Source organism: Salmo salar, chromosome 14 (assembly GCF_965601325.2).
Source record: "Salmo salar chromosome 14, fSalSal1, whole genome shotgun sequence".
In the NCBI taxonomy this organism is placed as follows: Eukaryota; Metazoa; Chordata; class Actinopteri; order Salmoniformes; family Salmonidae; genus Salmo; species Salmo salar.
In genome coordinates this window covers 10,768,606-10,784,829 of record NC_138304.1, presented here as the reverse complement: position 1 = coordinate 10,784,829, position 16,224 = coordinate 10,768,606, and the positions used below count along the sequence as shown (strand labels likewise).

At 42.1% G+C, this 16,224-nt stretch overlaps 2 protein-coding genes across 2 annotated transcripts in view; both read right to left on the bottom strand.

Annotated features, from left to right (window-relative positions):
- The window catches only part of LOC106568738 (protein crumbs homolog 1), a gene marked incomplete at its 5' end in the record, with an annotated part of 36,796 nt that extends 25,000 nt beyond the window's left edge, over nt 1–11,796 (bottom strand). Inside the window, one exon of the mRNA XM_045695156.2 lies at nt 11,140–11,796. Coding sequence (XP_045551112.2) covers nt 11,140–11,796 — 657 coding nt within the window. The remainder of the gene's footprint in view (nt 1–11,139) is intronic.
- Nucleotides 11,797–12,988: 1,192 nt separating this feature from the next.
- On the bottom strand, nt 12,989–14,218 carry LOC145860323 (protein crumbs homolog 1-like). The gene has a single exon (XM_082960722.1). It carries the CDS (start codon nt 13,820–13,822, stop codon nt 13,097–13,099), a length of 726 nt encoding a protein of 241 aa, XP_082816848.1. The 5' UTR covers nt 13,823–14,218; the 3' UTR covers nt 12,989–13,096.
- Between the last annotated feature and the right edge of the window lie 2,006 nt (nt 14,219–16,224).

Below are 16,224 nucleotides of genomic sequence, written 5' to 3'. Positions count from 1 at the left end.
ATTGTAAACTGTCATGGTCAAAACATATTGATATAACAGTAGCTAAGATTGGGAGAAGTCTGTCCATAATAAAGCTCTACCTGCTCTACCTTCTTAACAGCACTATCAACAAGGCAGGTCCAACAGGCTCTAGTTTTGTGACACCTAGAATTCCTGTTCAGTCGTGTGGCCAAGTGCCACAAAGAGGGACTTATGAAATGTTCAATTGGCTCAGAACTGGGCAGCACGGCTGGCCCTTGGATGTACACAGAGATCAATCATTAATAATATGCATGTCAATCTCTCCAGGCTCAAAGTAGAGGAGATATTGACTTCATCATTACTTGTATTTGTGAGAGGTATTGACATGTTGAAAGCACCGAGCTGTTTGTTTAAACGACTAGCACACAGCTCTGACACCAATGCATACCCCACAAGACATGCCACCAGAGGTCTCTTTGCAGTCCCCAAGTCCAGAACAGACTATGGGAGGCACACAGTACTACATAGAGCCATGACTACATGGAACTCTATTCCACATCAGGTAACTGATGCAAGCAGTATAATCAGATTTTAAAAATACACCTTATGGAACAGCAGGGACTGTGAAGCAACACAAACATAGGCACAGACACATGCATACACACACACGCACACATGGATTTTGTGTTGTAGGTATGTGGTAGTGGAGTATGGGCCTGAGGGCACACACTTAGTGTGTTGTGAATTCTGTAATGAATGTATTGTAATGTTTTTAAATTGTGTAACTTCATGAATTTTGCCGGACCCCAGGAAGAGTAGCTGCTGCTTTGGCAACAGCTAATGGGGATCCATAATAAATACAGATACAAATAGCAGAACAGGAGCTACCCAAATGACAGTTCCAAACATCTGAGGCAGGTAGGCTGTGAAGATACACATATAATTCATCCAAGGATGTCACGTCCTGACCATAGAAAGCTTTTATTTTTCTATGGTGGAGTAGGTCAGGGCATGACTGGGGGGTTGATTTGGTTTATTTATTTCTATGTGGGGTTCTAGGCTTGATTTTCTATGTTGATGATTAGTATGATTCCCAATTAGAGGCAGCTGGTTATCGTTGTCTATATTTGGGGATCATACTTAAGTTGCATTTTTTCCACCTGTGTGTTATGGGATATTGTTTATGTTTAGTTGCCTGTTAGCACTGCATTGTCATCACGGTTCGTTTATTCTTTATTGTTTTGTATTTTGCTAAGTTTTACATTTTAATAAATTATGTGGAACGCTACTCACGCTGCGCCTTGGTCCGATCATTCCAACGAACGTGACAAAGGATCTAATCTTTTAACATGTTTACCATAAATATGATTTTAGTTATGTATTATCATAAACATGATTTGTTTTAATTAACTCCATTTTAAATAGTACATTCTAGCATATTTTGAGATGGGGAAATCCATTTCCCCTACATGCTGGATGGAGGTGGTATCCCCCGACACCCCTCGATTCAGGATAATAGGAAGTGACAATGAGGGACACGCCCTCTAACAAGAACACCTGGCAACCATGCTGCAGACATGGCACCACACCAAAAAAGAGCTGCAAGAATGTAACAAATGAAGAGTCTCATTCCAAAATGCGCTATATCCATTTTCAGAAATGTTGGTACATTTGTTTTTATTGTGTAGCCCTTTCCACTCTCAGCCAGTCATCCTGTATACGGGTTTAAAGTGTCAGATTTGGTCATTGATAAGCGCCTGAATTGAAACGGAGTAGCTGTACATTAACATGCTATACATGAAGTCAGGGCTCTGCTTCACAGCACTGTATGGGTTTTGACTGACAGCTGCTATAAACTTGAGCACCGTGCGCCACAAGAATATGCCCCTATCCCTCCTGCTACATTTGCACATTTGTTGTCTGAGTGAGGGAAATGTGTTCTGAAAGATGAGAGGTTGAGGATTATAATGAATACCACTTTGATGTCATACAAGCAATCCACACACCCATGAGTCCAAATGTGCACTTCACATTTCCAATATTTGAAAACTCATGTCATTACAGTATCAACATATATGATCACTATGTTTGATCCACAGTTGCAAAGATAACATGCGTTATACCCTGGGTTGTCCTGAACACAATGAGCCTGTTTGTCATGTTGTGAAGAAAATATGTCACGGAACACGCACTTGAATGCACTCATGACTCCTTTCTATGCGCACCAACATTACAATCTGACTGCCTGAGGTGCCTTTTGAAAGCCAAAAACTACACGATTGTATTTTAAACTTAGCTAGCCATGTTGGAACATTTAATAATGGAACATTTTTGGATTGCGTAAACAACGACAGTAATTGTGTGATGGTGGTGACGCAGCACACTGGGCACACACTGGTTGAATCAACATTGTTTCCAAATTGTTTTCATTTCAATGGCATAACAATAAACCAACGTGGAATAAATGTTGAATTGACTTTAGTGCCCAGTGGCAGGGCTTTGTTCCAAACAAAAAACTACAAGCGTGCTTGCTTCAGTTCCTTAATGGGAAAAAAAATGCACCTTATAGTTGAGGCTCTTTCCTTAGGTCATAAACGTGCATTGAAATTATTAGCCTGAACTGTGCACAGTTTGGAGAGGTGTGTGGCCACTAGGAAACACCACTTAGACCTCTCACTCAAACCCGTGTAATATTTTTTTCTTATTATCTTGCACCTACTCCAGAATGTCAATGAATATTCGTATTATGCCACTGTAAACTCCAAGGCATTTGTATACAAATACTTCTAGTAAGTTGAACCCAAGTCAATGAAAATACATTATTACTTTAAATGTTTGTGGTACTGACTCAAAACTAAATGAGAAGTTACACCAACTCTCTTTTTAAAGTATTTTTCCCAGCATGCTCTACTACAGGTGGATAAAACAATTTTTTTGCATGTACATTGAGTGATTGATTGATTAATCTTTTACTAAACAAAGATAAATAATATATATTTTTAAACTAATCCAATCATTTAGTTAGAATTTTTACACCCGTTATTAAAATGGTTGTTTCAGTTTAAATGGCTTCGGTAGTCTGCTCCCACTGTTCCTAACCCTAGCAATCATTATGAATGCAGGTTGCAGGTGAATACAAATTTCAACTGTTGGATATCCTAGCACAACTGATGTGGCCTGTTACTTTGAGTTTCAGGCCACTGTATAGGGTAAAGCTAGGCTTCAAAATTAGGTCTTATGAGATATGTATTGTCATAAAGAGTTTAATTATAATGATAACATTCACCTGGGAACTCACTTGGTGAAGGCCACAGGATTGAAAATGAACAAATTCAACAACCATGACTCTGTCACTATCAAATACAGTCATGGGTGGTAAACTCTACAGTTCACTCAAGGCCTGGCTTAGTGGGGGCGTTACATGCTCAGTAATAATTTGGTATTAAACTGATTATGGCAGTAGGCAGATTATGCAATAGTCATTTAAACAGTTTACTCTGCTTATCTTAATTGGCATAAAGGCAAAATCGAAGTAAGCATACACCGATTAAAACACCTTGTTTTCAGAGAAATGTTTTTAATTATTAGGACAGGCTGGGAACTACAGTACAGTAGGTGACGTTAATGCACAATAAGGTTGAATGCCAGCTGCCGATAAACCCCACAAAAGAAGGGGCGGGGGCGACAATGGGTAGCTAGCTAGCCGTACACCGGTAGACAGTCTCCTTTGTCCCCACCTGTCGGGCACTGTTTTCCCGCAGTTCTGTTTACGATGGGCAGGTGTTCAGCAGGAGGGAGTGAAGAACACTGTGTACTAGCTTAGCCAGCTAGTCCAGTACACAGATGGCGGGTGCGAGTTAGTTAGCTAACTAGCATGCTAGCTAGCTAGCACACGGTATAGCAAGCTAGCTCCCACCTGCTGTGCTAGCGGGAGGCGGGGGCGGCCGGTAGAGTGTCCTTTTCCCCCGGCTGTCGGGCACGGTTTTCCCGCAGTTCTGTTAATGATGGTGAGGGCAGGTGGGAGCGAAGGACGCTGTCTACCGCTTTCGGTCCTACTAGTTAGCAAGGAGGACTCCAGAGACGGGAGCAAAATAACTTAGATAATACTTTTATTTCCCTTTTGACCTACAGTACCAGTCAAAAGTTTGAACACACTTACTCATTCAAGAGTTTTTCTTTATTTGACTATTTTCTACATTGTAGAAGACATCAAAACTATGAAATAACACATATGGAATCATGTCACCAAAAAAGTGTTAAACAAATCTATTTTTTATTTTATAGTTGTGATTCTTCAAAGTAGATCATTTATTTGCCTTGATTTGTTTAACACTTGGTTACTACATGATTCCATATGTGTTATTTCATAGTTTTGATGTGTTCACTATTATTCTACAATGTAGAAAATAGGAAAAATAAAGAAAAACACGAATGAGAAGTTGTCCAAACTTTCGACTGGTACTGTACATTCAAAAGTGTCACATGCATTAAGACGTTGTGCGTATACCCACATGCAGGAACGCCCCGAATTGCGGGCTGCGGTTGCACACTATTTATTTGATCTGTGCATGTGGTAGCACTAGCCGAGCGAGCCTACCTCTTTAGCTTGAGTGAAGTGAGTTCAAAACAACTGAATGTATGCGTCTTAGAAGTAGTTTTCACATACAAACGTTACATGTCCGAACTCAGAATCAAATATGCTTCCCAAAAACAACATGGTCGCTGTGGTAGAACGTTTATTTTGATTGCCAATTTTCTGCATTTATAAGCGTGCCATCAGGTAGCCTGATTTCATGTGTCCATGTAACAGGATTATAAGGGAAATCGTTCTTCTTGCAAAGCACGTAAACATTTTAATCAAACTATTATATTAATCTAACTATTCACAATAATCGCATTATTGTGTGCATGTAACAGTACTCAGTAGCTACTATTGGTTTGACTAATGACTAAAAAATCACTTTATGTAACTGTACTCAGATATATTTAGTGAAACAGGTTTCTTGAAAGGGTTTGAGTAATGACAGGGCCGATAACTATTATACGTTTGTCTCGGGTCTCAACCGCTCTCTTTGAGCTCTAGGCTAAAGTCAACACAGATAGAATGCTTCTGAATTTTTGCTTTGGGTGTAGTTAACTGTTTTGCATTTACTGATTTATATTTGAGTTAAGGCTAACTGATACAATTGAGGTAATCACTTTCCTACATTTAAAGTGGCGTTAGTAATTTCTATATTCGATAAACAGTTCTCGATCATGTAAGATTTTTACTTTACTCACCAAGAAAGTGTATTTGTTTACATCTCAATGACTAATGTTAATATACAGAGTCTGAACACCAAAGGCCTTCATTCGTCTTTCAAGAGATTATGGAGTTTAGATTTATTCAAACGAAAATGCATAGATACTGATTTTATTCAAGAAACTCGTCTAAAACAAGATGTAAAACGGTTTCTGAACAGGAATTATTGCACACTCGTGCACATTCGAAAACCAGGGGCGTTTTGAGGGAAAGATACTGTTTCGTAACTATCACTTGGAATGGTGCAAGACTGTCTGGTGTCGGTATATGCACCCCAAAAAAATCGAAACAATCTGAAACTCAAAATGCTGGACTTTACAGACACAGCCATAATAATGGCGGGCAATTTTAATCTCCTTCTCAACCCGCACTTAGATTCTTCTCACAGTGTTATTACTGTAACACCCAATGCAGGATATGAGAAGCAGGTATAGGGAGTCAGCCATTTAATATAGACGGACATTCAACGGAACAGGAACAGTGTCTGGACATAAACACGACAAACAATGCTATTGCAGGGAATACAGAGGAGCAGACATATATGCAGGGGCAATCAACAAAGTGAGGGAATCCAGGTGAGTCCAATGACCGCAGCTGCGCGTAATGATGGTAACAGTTGCGTATGATGACGGGTATCCTGGCCAGGGAGGGGGAGCGGGAGTAGGCGTGACAATTACATCCCGTTTGACCGCTTCAACTTACTTCCAATCATTCCTAAAGGAGCTCAACATTGTTGACACGTGGCGACTAAAAAAAAATCCGCAAAGGTTACGCCTTCTCTGAAAAGCACAAAACCTGCTCTTACATGGATTACATCTTTATTTCCAAACATTTATTTCAAAAAGAATTACAGAATTTCTAGACCTAAACTCTAAAACAACGAATAACCCTCGTAACCTTTGGGAAGTCACTAAATGTTTCATTAGAGGAGCTTGTACTTCATTATCCAATTTCAATAGAAACTGTTATTCTGAAATTGCTTGTTTGGAGAAAGAAATAGCACATCTAGAAACACTACAAAAATAACAATTCCAAATAGACAGAACTAAACAACTTGCCTCTCTAAACCCAGAATATGAAACATTCACAAATGCTAAAGGTGAATTCTTATACTTACAAACTAGACAATCGAATTATGAAAATGCAGATAGACCTAGCAGGCTCTTGGAGCTTAAACAATCTGAATGTCTAGCCTCTATCGACGCCATCAAAGACTCCAATGGAACCTTATGCTCTTCACCCTCCCACATTAATCAGGTGTTAATCTCTACACATCCAAATCTTCTTAAGATCCTGATTTACCAACCTCATCTGAACTACTTGAGATTTCCATCTCGTTACAACAAGCGGAAGAACATGAATGTCCCATTTCAATCCATGAACTGAAATTGGCCGCCTTATCTATGCAGAAAAATAATAATCCCCAGGCCTGGAGGGATGCCTCTAAAACTCCTGTTAGCACTTTGGTATTTAAATAGCCCATTACTTTTAAATTCAATAAACTACTCTTTACAAATGGGTTCTTTCCACTGGGACCAAAAAAACAGCCCTAATTTCCCTATTTCTTAAGAAGGATAAGGACCCTCTTGAATGCTCAAGCTATAGATGGGCCTATTGCACTTTTGAACAGCGATTTTAAAATCTATTCTAAGGTCCTGACAAAGAGATTGGAGAAGCAGGTGCATGGTTTGATCCATTTTGATCACGTCTTATGAGAGGCAGACTCGTCTGAGATAATATCCAATGTCGCTTTCATGCTCCTGTGCACAATCTTCCTGTGCAGTGCTGTTCCTTGGTGTTGTCCCTTGACCGCTTAGAATGGACATACAGTGAGGGGGGAAAGTATTTGATCCCCTGCTGATTTTGTACGTTTGCTCACTGACAAAGAAATGATCAGTCTATCATTTTAATGGTAGGTTTATTTGAACAGTGAGAGACAGAATAACAACAACAACATCCAGAAGAACGCATGTCATAAATGTTATAAATTGATTTGCATTTTAATGAGGGAAATAAGTATTTGACCCCCTCTCAATCAGAAAGATTTCTGGCTCCCAGATGTCTTTTATACAGGTAACGAGCTGAGATTAGGAGCACACTCTTAAAGGGAGTGCTCCTAATCTCAGTTTGTTACCTGTATAAAAGACACCTGTCCACAGAAGCAATCAATCAATCAGATTCCAAACTCTCCACCATGGCCAAGACCAAAGAGCTCTCCAAGGATGTCAGGGACAAGATTGTAGACCTACACAAGGCTGGAATGGGCTACAAGACCATCACCAAGCAGCTTGGTGAGAAGGTTATAACAGTTGGTGTGATTATTCGCAAATGGAGGAAACACAAAAGAACTGTCAATCTCCCTAGGCCTGGGGCTCCATGCAAGATCTCACCTCGTGGAGTTGCAATGATCATGAGAATGGTGAGGAATCAGCCCAGAACTACACGGGAGGATCTTGTCAATGATCTCAAGGCAGCTGGGACCATAGTCACCAAGAAAACAATTGGTAACACACTACGCCGTGAAGGACTGAAATCCTGCAGCGCCCGCAAGGTCCCCCTGCTCAAGAAAGCACATATACATGCCCGTCTGAAGTTTGCCAATGAACATCTGAATGATTCAGAGGACAACTGGGTGAAAGTGTTGTGGTCAGATGAGACCAAAATGGAGCTCTTTGGCATCAACTCAACTCGCCGTGTTTGGAGGAGGAGGAATGCTGCCTATGACCCCAAGAACACCATCCCTACCTTCAAACATGGAGGTGGAAACATTATGCTTTGGGGGTGTTTTTCTGCTAAGGGGACAGGACAACTTCACCGCATCAAGGGGACAATGGACGGGGCCATGTACCGTCAAATCTTGGGTGAGAACCTCCTTTCCTCAGCCAGGGCATTGAAAATGGGTCGTGGATGGGTATTCCAGCATGACAGTGACCCAAAACACACGGCCAAGGCAACAAAGGAGTGGCTCAAGAAGAAGCACATTCAGGTCCTGGAGTGGCCTAGCCAGTCTCCAGACCTTAATCCCATAGAAAATCTGTGGAGGGAGCTGAAGGTTCGAGTTGCCAAACGTCAGCCTCGAAACCTTAATGACTTGGAGAATATCTGCAAAGAGGAGTGGGACAAAATCCCTCCTGAGATTTATGCAAACCTGGTGGCGAACTAGAAGAAACGTCTGACCTCTGTTATTGCCAACAAGGGTTTTGCCACCAAGTACTAAGTCATATTTTGCAGAGGGGTCAAATACTTATTTCCCTCATTAAAATGCAAATCAATTTATAACATTTTTGACATGCGTTTTTCTGGATTTCTTTATTGTTATTCTGTCTCTCACTGTTGAAATAAACCTACCATTAAAATTATAGACTGATCATTTCTTTGTAAGTGGGCAAACGTACAAAATCAGCAGGGGATCAAATACTGTTTTCCCTCACTGTAAGTATGGGTTGTGTTTTGGGTTTGGCTCCTCTATCAGTCACAGGACTAAGACTCTCTACAACGAGCCTTTTGCTCGAGTTCTCACCGGCTGATCCACTTCTCCGCAGTTTAGGGTGCAAAGAGGCTCAAGACCAGGTTGTCCATTATCCCCAATTTTATTTGCCTTGTCTCTTGAGCCTCTTGCCAGGCTGTGCAACAAAGTCCAGAGACCTATTAGTATTAAAAGTACTGTCCATCATATTTCCTTGTATGCAGATGATGTTCTAGTTTTCTTATCAGATATTTCTAACTCTATACGTCATTCTCTTAAAATGGGAATCAGCAGTTGAAACAATAACAGAGCGCCCCTGTTTCGGTAAAAAGCTGAGGGATGGGGCTAAGAAATGTAACTACTCTCAAATTCATTGACCGAGCTATGGACGCAAAGACTGGCCATCCCTGCTATTAAAATGATAGTTTCAACCATGTTTTTATAGTGCTTGTTTACATTTACTTTGCTTACAAACATTGGAATAAAATATATTTTGGGTTCTGATGGGGTATGACAGTTGAACTAAGCTCATGAGGCAATTATAAATTATATTCTTCAAGAATCAATGGATGTGTACATATTGTTAATTCACAAGTCCAAAAATGGCTGTAGCAATTGCAGATTGCACCTTTAAATTATTTGAACCTTTTGGTTTCTTTTCAGGATATAATATCAATTGGTCCATTTTATAGCCCCTAAATCCTGCAGCTGAGAAGTATTCTCTCCCCACAACACAGACTCTCCAATTAAATCCAATAGGTTTCACCTATCTGGGGATCAAATTCTAGCCCACTTTCCAACTAACGGTACAAGACAATTACTCAGCTACTATTGGGAAAATTAAAGAGGACTTGGCCCACTTGTCTCTCTTACATATTACACTTCAGGGTAGAATTTCAGTGATTAAGATGAACATTCTTCCTTGCTTTAATTTTGTATTTTCTATGCTTCCCAAATCACCCCTCTTCAATATTTCAAAGAATTGTATATATTGTGCAGGAATTTCAGCTGGAAAGACAAACGACCCAGAATACCCTGCAGCGCCCCAAACCGTTTGGTGGACTGGCTCTACCTAACTTTAAATAATTACTTTTCTTTCCATTTGAGATTTCTGAAAATCTGTCTAGATCCCACTAATCAAGCCGCATTGGGTCCCAATGAAGAGGCTTTAATAAAACCTATTAAACTACAAGACTTCTTATTCTCTGGCTGTAAACCAAAATATACATGTCTCAGAATGGGTCCAATAATTGCTAATGCAGTTAAAGTGTGGAGATAGGCCAATGGACATCTTATGATCTCATTCCATTTTCACAGCCCTTCTCACTTATGAAACAATAACCTAATCTTATCAGGCTCAAAACCCTTTGATTTTCCTCAATGGTCTAGTAGAAATATTTTCAACCTCAGTGACATCTTTAACAATTCAGGTCTTCAAACTTTTCAAGACCTCAAAGAATCATAGGACTTGCTTACTTTTTTTTTTTACCGTAGGCTCCGCTCGGCTCTAAAAGCCTTCGGAGTACCTGGGATTCTCTGATCCTGGTTAAGACTTTTGAATATTCCCAAATCTATTGGCCTGGTTTCCACTCTCTACTCCAAATTTAACTCTACCGACAAGAGTGCAGCTGCGGTCACTTCCATCTGGAACAGAGAAGTTCTAGGTTTTTCTGAGGACATTTGAACTGAAAGTTGATATGGAACAATGTTTTCTCATCAGAAAACTTTTCTCACCAGTTAATTCATTTATATGTATTCACAAATGTTATTATATACCTTATCGACGCTTCCAGATTAAACTCTCTGGCAATAATCTCTGCAACGGTTGCACTCTTGGTTCAGTCCGGAGCTATGTACATATGTTTCGGGAATGCCCAGTGGTCTCTGACCTCTGGACATACAGTACGTTAAATACCTTCTTCGCACCTTGATAGAGGTAAATGTACCTATGTCGCCTGGTCTGTTTCTACTAGGAAATATTTGACATTCTATTGGATTAGATGAAATTGAAAGTGTTAATGTGTGCCCTAACTGCTGCCAAAAAGGCAATACATTTTTTGTTGTTGATCCAAATACTTATTTGAAATCTTCCTGGAAAATGTACTTTTTGGACATTCTTATTCCAGAGAAATCCACAGCTAAGCTGCATGGCACGGCTACAACTCTAGTGGGTGGGTTAAATCAAATTTAGCTGTATGACTAGATCTGGACTTCACTCTAAGGAAGTTATTTTTCACACTCCCTTTGGCTTCCCAAATCCCAGTCTGTTCTGTTTGGTCTGATTCGCGGGCATTCCCAGAAATATTGGCCACTTGGAACTCTGGGTTTAAAAACTGGTATTGTCATGGCGCAACTGTGTTGTGGCAAAATACCTGTATGTGTATTGTATACTGTATATCCAGCTACTCACACTACAGGCGTTGTCACTGGTACATCCCTTTGTGACATTGACCAGCTCCACCATGCCGTACGATGCCACTGGGGTTGCTATGGGGAAGAACTGCAGCCGTTTACTGTTAATCCTCAGGTCCTGGACACAGCCTTTCAGGTAACCCCCAAAGGAGGCAGAGGCTCTTTGGTCAGCCAGGCCCCCGACGTAGACCAGGTCCCCTGGCTGAGCCACCACGGGCCGGATGGGGATGGTTCCCTGGCTATGGGCCGACTGGAACAGGGTCACAAAGTCGCCCTCCAGCCGCACCGTCACCAAGTGAAAGTGGCCGTCGCTGACCACGACTCGACCCGACAGGCTCTCTAAGTTGTTCACCTGAAATTTTACCCGGCCATCGTCCAGCCACAGGTGGAGGTACTGGCTGGTGCTGTTGGCCAGGACCAGGAGGAGGCCGTTCGAGCGTCGCGTGCGCACAAACATGGATATGGCGATGGTGCCAGAACCCGGGGGGTCATCCAAGGAGAAGACGGCATAGCTCGCCACGTCCTCATTGCCGAACCTGGCCGCGTTGTACTCTGTGTTGGTACAGAAATAGAGAGAGTTTTTAACAATTAATAAAATTCCATACACTATCCTCCCAATTACTAAATGGATAGATGAAGAACTAACAGAGAGAGAGTGTCAAAATACAAAGACAATAGCATGATTTCCACTACCTTTCTATTTCCGGGTGAACTACTGTGTGCCTGTGCCTTTTTTTGGTTTTGTTTACTGGCCTGGGTAAAAGAGTTGGTGCCAATTCCATTTCAACTGAGTCAAGTCAGGAAGTGAATTCAAATGAAATTGCCCCCAGCTTTGACTTGGTATGACCCTGAGATGTTTATATCACTCCTTCAAGTCACAGGGATGGGCAATTCCAGTCCTCGAGGGTCAGATTGGTATCACTTTTTCCCTAGCCAACACACCTGATTAAACAAATTGCATTCTAAACTTAAGACCATGATTAGTTGATTATTAGAGTCAGTTGTGTTAGCTGGGGAAATCCTGTCCCAAGCAGTTGCCCATCCCTGATTCTAGGTGAAGCGGACCGGTACTCAGAACTCAGAACAGTTATTTCCACCTATCATGTTAGAGCACGTGACAAACTCATTCCACGGAGGCCCGAGTGTGTGCAGGTTTTTGCTCCTCCCTTGTACTTGATTGATGAAACAAGTTCAGTAATTAGTAAGGAACTCCCCTCACCTGGTTGTCTATGTCTTAATTGAAAGAAAAAAAGAAAAACCTGCGGACCCTAGGCCTTCCATGGAATAAGTTTGACACCCCTGTCGCGCGAGTCCTTGGGAAACCCTGTTTTACGGCAAGTGAAGGCGGTCCTTAATCCCTAAACATTTCCTTAATCCTAGAGTCAGGTGTTGTTTGTCTGCTCCTCTTTGCCTGTGTGTATATCTGTGTGTTACTGTGTATGTATATGTGTGTACATGCATATGTGTACATGCGTGGGTGTGTGTAAGTGTGTGTGTGTGTTTACATGGTTGCATGTGTGTGTGTATTCTACATGCTATTTTAGCTAGTTCTCTAAGCTCCTTTGCAGTCTAACACAGGCTACTTTTATCAACCTCTTATGTGCCACATTAGGATGCCAGCCATTTAGATTTTGGAGTGATTCTATTGAGGCTGAACTGTTGACCTCAGGTGATTCGTTTATGAAACTCATACCAGAGTCTTTAGTGAAGTCCAAAATGATCCCTACTTTCTGAGTTTGAACGTTTTGTTGTAAGCTACATTTATCAGAGCTGCATGAGAAGCAAACGCTGGCTCTAATAGGATATGTGAGATTATTGCATTGAAATGGAATAGATCTCATATTGTATCATGTTACTGCTTCATTATGCCCATTGTTTTCATATGTTGCACTGTTCAAGTGTGTTGCTGCTACATTTACAGTGTTTTCAGACATGCAAGCGCAAGACCACATCCCTCAGGACTTACCCTCAGCGCAGTCCGTAGTCCCCTCGTACGGTCTGTAGCACTCGCACACATAGCTCCTCCATCCCTGGTTTATGCAATGCCCCCGGTTCTGACACGGGCTGTCTTCACACTTGTCCCTGTCGTTGCACCCGGCTGTGACGTTGACCTGAGCCGGTGAGTTGGCGACGGCGGGCACTACCAGCCGTGACTCCACAAACACGTCCCGGAAACAGCCCAGGAAGTAAGCAGCTGGACCAGGTGGGGCAGGCGCGTCTGCAGCCTCAGCCTCCCTTTCTCCTGCCACCCCACCGGAGCCCCAGCCCAGTCCCACCCCTCCTAGAAAGAGGCTGTGGCGAACCGAGCTGGGCTCTCGTAGGCCGGAGCCTTGCTCCAGCAGGGGTGTCTCGGTGGCGGGGAACTCCCTGGTGCAGCCCACCTCAGCGCAGGGGGAGTGAAGCAGCCTCACACTGCTCCCCTCCTCCTCACAGCCCAGCCAGGCCTCCACCGTGTGCCACTGGCTGTCCGCCACGCTTGGCGGTAGCTCCAGAAATACTGGGTTTCTTGTCCCTTGAGCTCTTAGCATGCTGAGGCGTAAGCGGCTGTCTACCAGCTCGATGGTGAGCAGCAGGTCGTCGACCCGACGCTGGAGGAGGGTGCCGACAGGCCGGTCCGTCTTGAAGCTAAGGGTGACGTTGAGAGGGACTTCAGGGTCCGATAGCTGGGTCTCCACATACATGTAGCCGCTGGACTCGAAGGAGAAGATGGTGGACGTCTGACACTTGGAGCCGGTGAAGCCTGCGCGGCAGGTGCAGGTGTAGGTGTGGCGGTAGTTCAGGAAGAGGGGAGAGCAGATGCCACCATTCTTGCAGCGGTTGCCATCACAGCCCAGGAGGGCGACTGTGCAATTCTCGCCTCCGTACAGTAAGCCATCTTGGCTCTGTTGAGAGCAGAGGCACCTGTAGCCGCCATGTTGGCTGTCGCAGACGCCACCATTCTGACACGGTTGCAGTTCACATGCATAAGTGTCCTCCTCACAGAGACCACCTGTGTAGATAGGTAAACATAATCAGATAACATAACCAGTTGGCAATTCATTTTGCATCTATTTGGAATTGATATGTTCTTCATATTATATGGCACCTATTGGAAATTGACAAAGTCAATATTTTATTTGCATGTGAATTTGGCCATACTAAGAAACATTAATCCAAAGGTTTGGCCCATGACATGCCAGTGATTACTAGTTTCGTAAAAAAAAATCTTCAACCATCATTATTGTCTAATATATCCATATTCACATATAACTAGTTAATTACTTTATCTAGGGAAGTATGACACTATTGGTTGGTAGAACATGTTCACATACTTGCACACGTTCATTACTTGTTCAATATCAAACAATAAATATAACTTTAATTTTGGAAATAGATACTTGTAATTTATTTTGTTAATTTTAGTTTGAACATGATAGAAGATACATCATTAGGTTAATAAGGTACAGTTAAAGTCGGAAGTTTACACACACCTTAGCCAAAAACATTTAAACTCCGTTTTTCACAATTCCTGACATTTAATCCTTGTAAAAATTCACTGTCTTAGGTCAGTTAGGATCACCACTTTATTTTAAGAATGTGAAATGTCAGAATAGTAGTAGAGAGAATTATTTATTTCAGCTTTTATTTCTTTCATCACATTCCCAGTGGGTCAGAAGTTAACATACACTCAATTAGTATTTGGTAGCATTGCCTTCAAATTGTTTAATGTGGGTCAAACATTTTGGGTAGCCTTCCACAAGCTTCCCACAATAAATGTGTTGAATTTTGGCCCATTCCTCCTGACAGAGCTGGTGTAACTGAGTCAGGTTTGTAGGCCTCCTTGCTCGCACACGCTTTTTCAGCTCTGCCCACAAATTTTCTATAGAATTGAGGTCAGGGCTTTGTGATGGCCACTCCAATACCTTGACTTTGTTGTCCTTGAGCCATTTTGCCACAACTTTGGAAGTATGCTTGGGGTCATTGTCCATTTGGAAGAACCATTTGCGACCAAGCTTTAACTTCCTGACTGATGTCTTGAGATGTTGCTTCAATATATCCACATAATGTTCCTTCCTCATGATGGCTTCTATTTTGTGAAGTGCACCAGTCCCTCCTGCAGCAAAGCACCCGCACAACATGATGCTGCCACTGCTTCACGGTTGGGATGGTGTTTTTCGGCTTGTAAGCCTCCCCCTTTTTCCTCCAAACATAACAACGGTCATTATGGCCAAACAGTTCTATTTTTGTTTCATCAGACCAGAGGACATTTCTCCAAAAAGTATGATCTTTGTCCCCATGTGCAGTTGCAAACCGTAGTCTGGCTTTTTTATGGCGGTTTTGGAGCAGTGGCTTCTTCCTTGCTTAGCGGCCTTTCGGGTTATGTCGATATAGGACTCGTTTTACTGTGGATATAGATACTTTTGTAGCTGTTTCCTCCAGCATCTTCACAAGGTCATTTGCTGTTGTTCTTGTATTGATTTGCACTTTTCACACCAAAGTACGTTCATCTCTAGGAGACAGAACGCGTCTCCTTCCTGAGCGGTATGATGGCTGCGTGGTCCCATGGTGTTTATACTTGCTTACTATTGTTTGTACAGATGAATGTGGTACCTTCAGCGTTTGGAAATTGCTCCCAAGGATGAACCAGACTTGCGGAGGTCTACAATTTTCTTTTCTGAGGTCTTGGCTGATTTCTTTTGATTTTCCCATGATTTCAAGCAAAGAGACACTGAGTTTGAAGGTAGGCCTTGAAATACATCCACAGGTACACCTCCAATTGTCTCAAATGATGTCAATTAGCCTATCAGAAGCTTCTAAAGCCATGACATCATTTTCTGGAATTTTTCAATCTGTTTAAAGGCACAGTCAACTTAGTGTATGCAAACTTCTGACCCACTGGAATCGTGAGACAGTGAATGAATCTGTCTGTAAACAATTGTTGGAAAAATGACTTGTGTCATGCACAAAGTAGATGGCCTAAAACTATAGTTTGCCAAAACTATAGTTTGATTTGTGGAGTGGTTGAAAAACGAGTTTTAGTGACTCCAACCTAAGCGTATGTAAACCTCCGACTTCAACTGTATATGCAAACATTAGCATGATG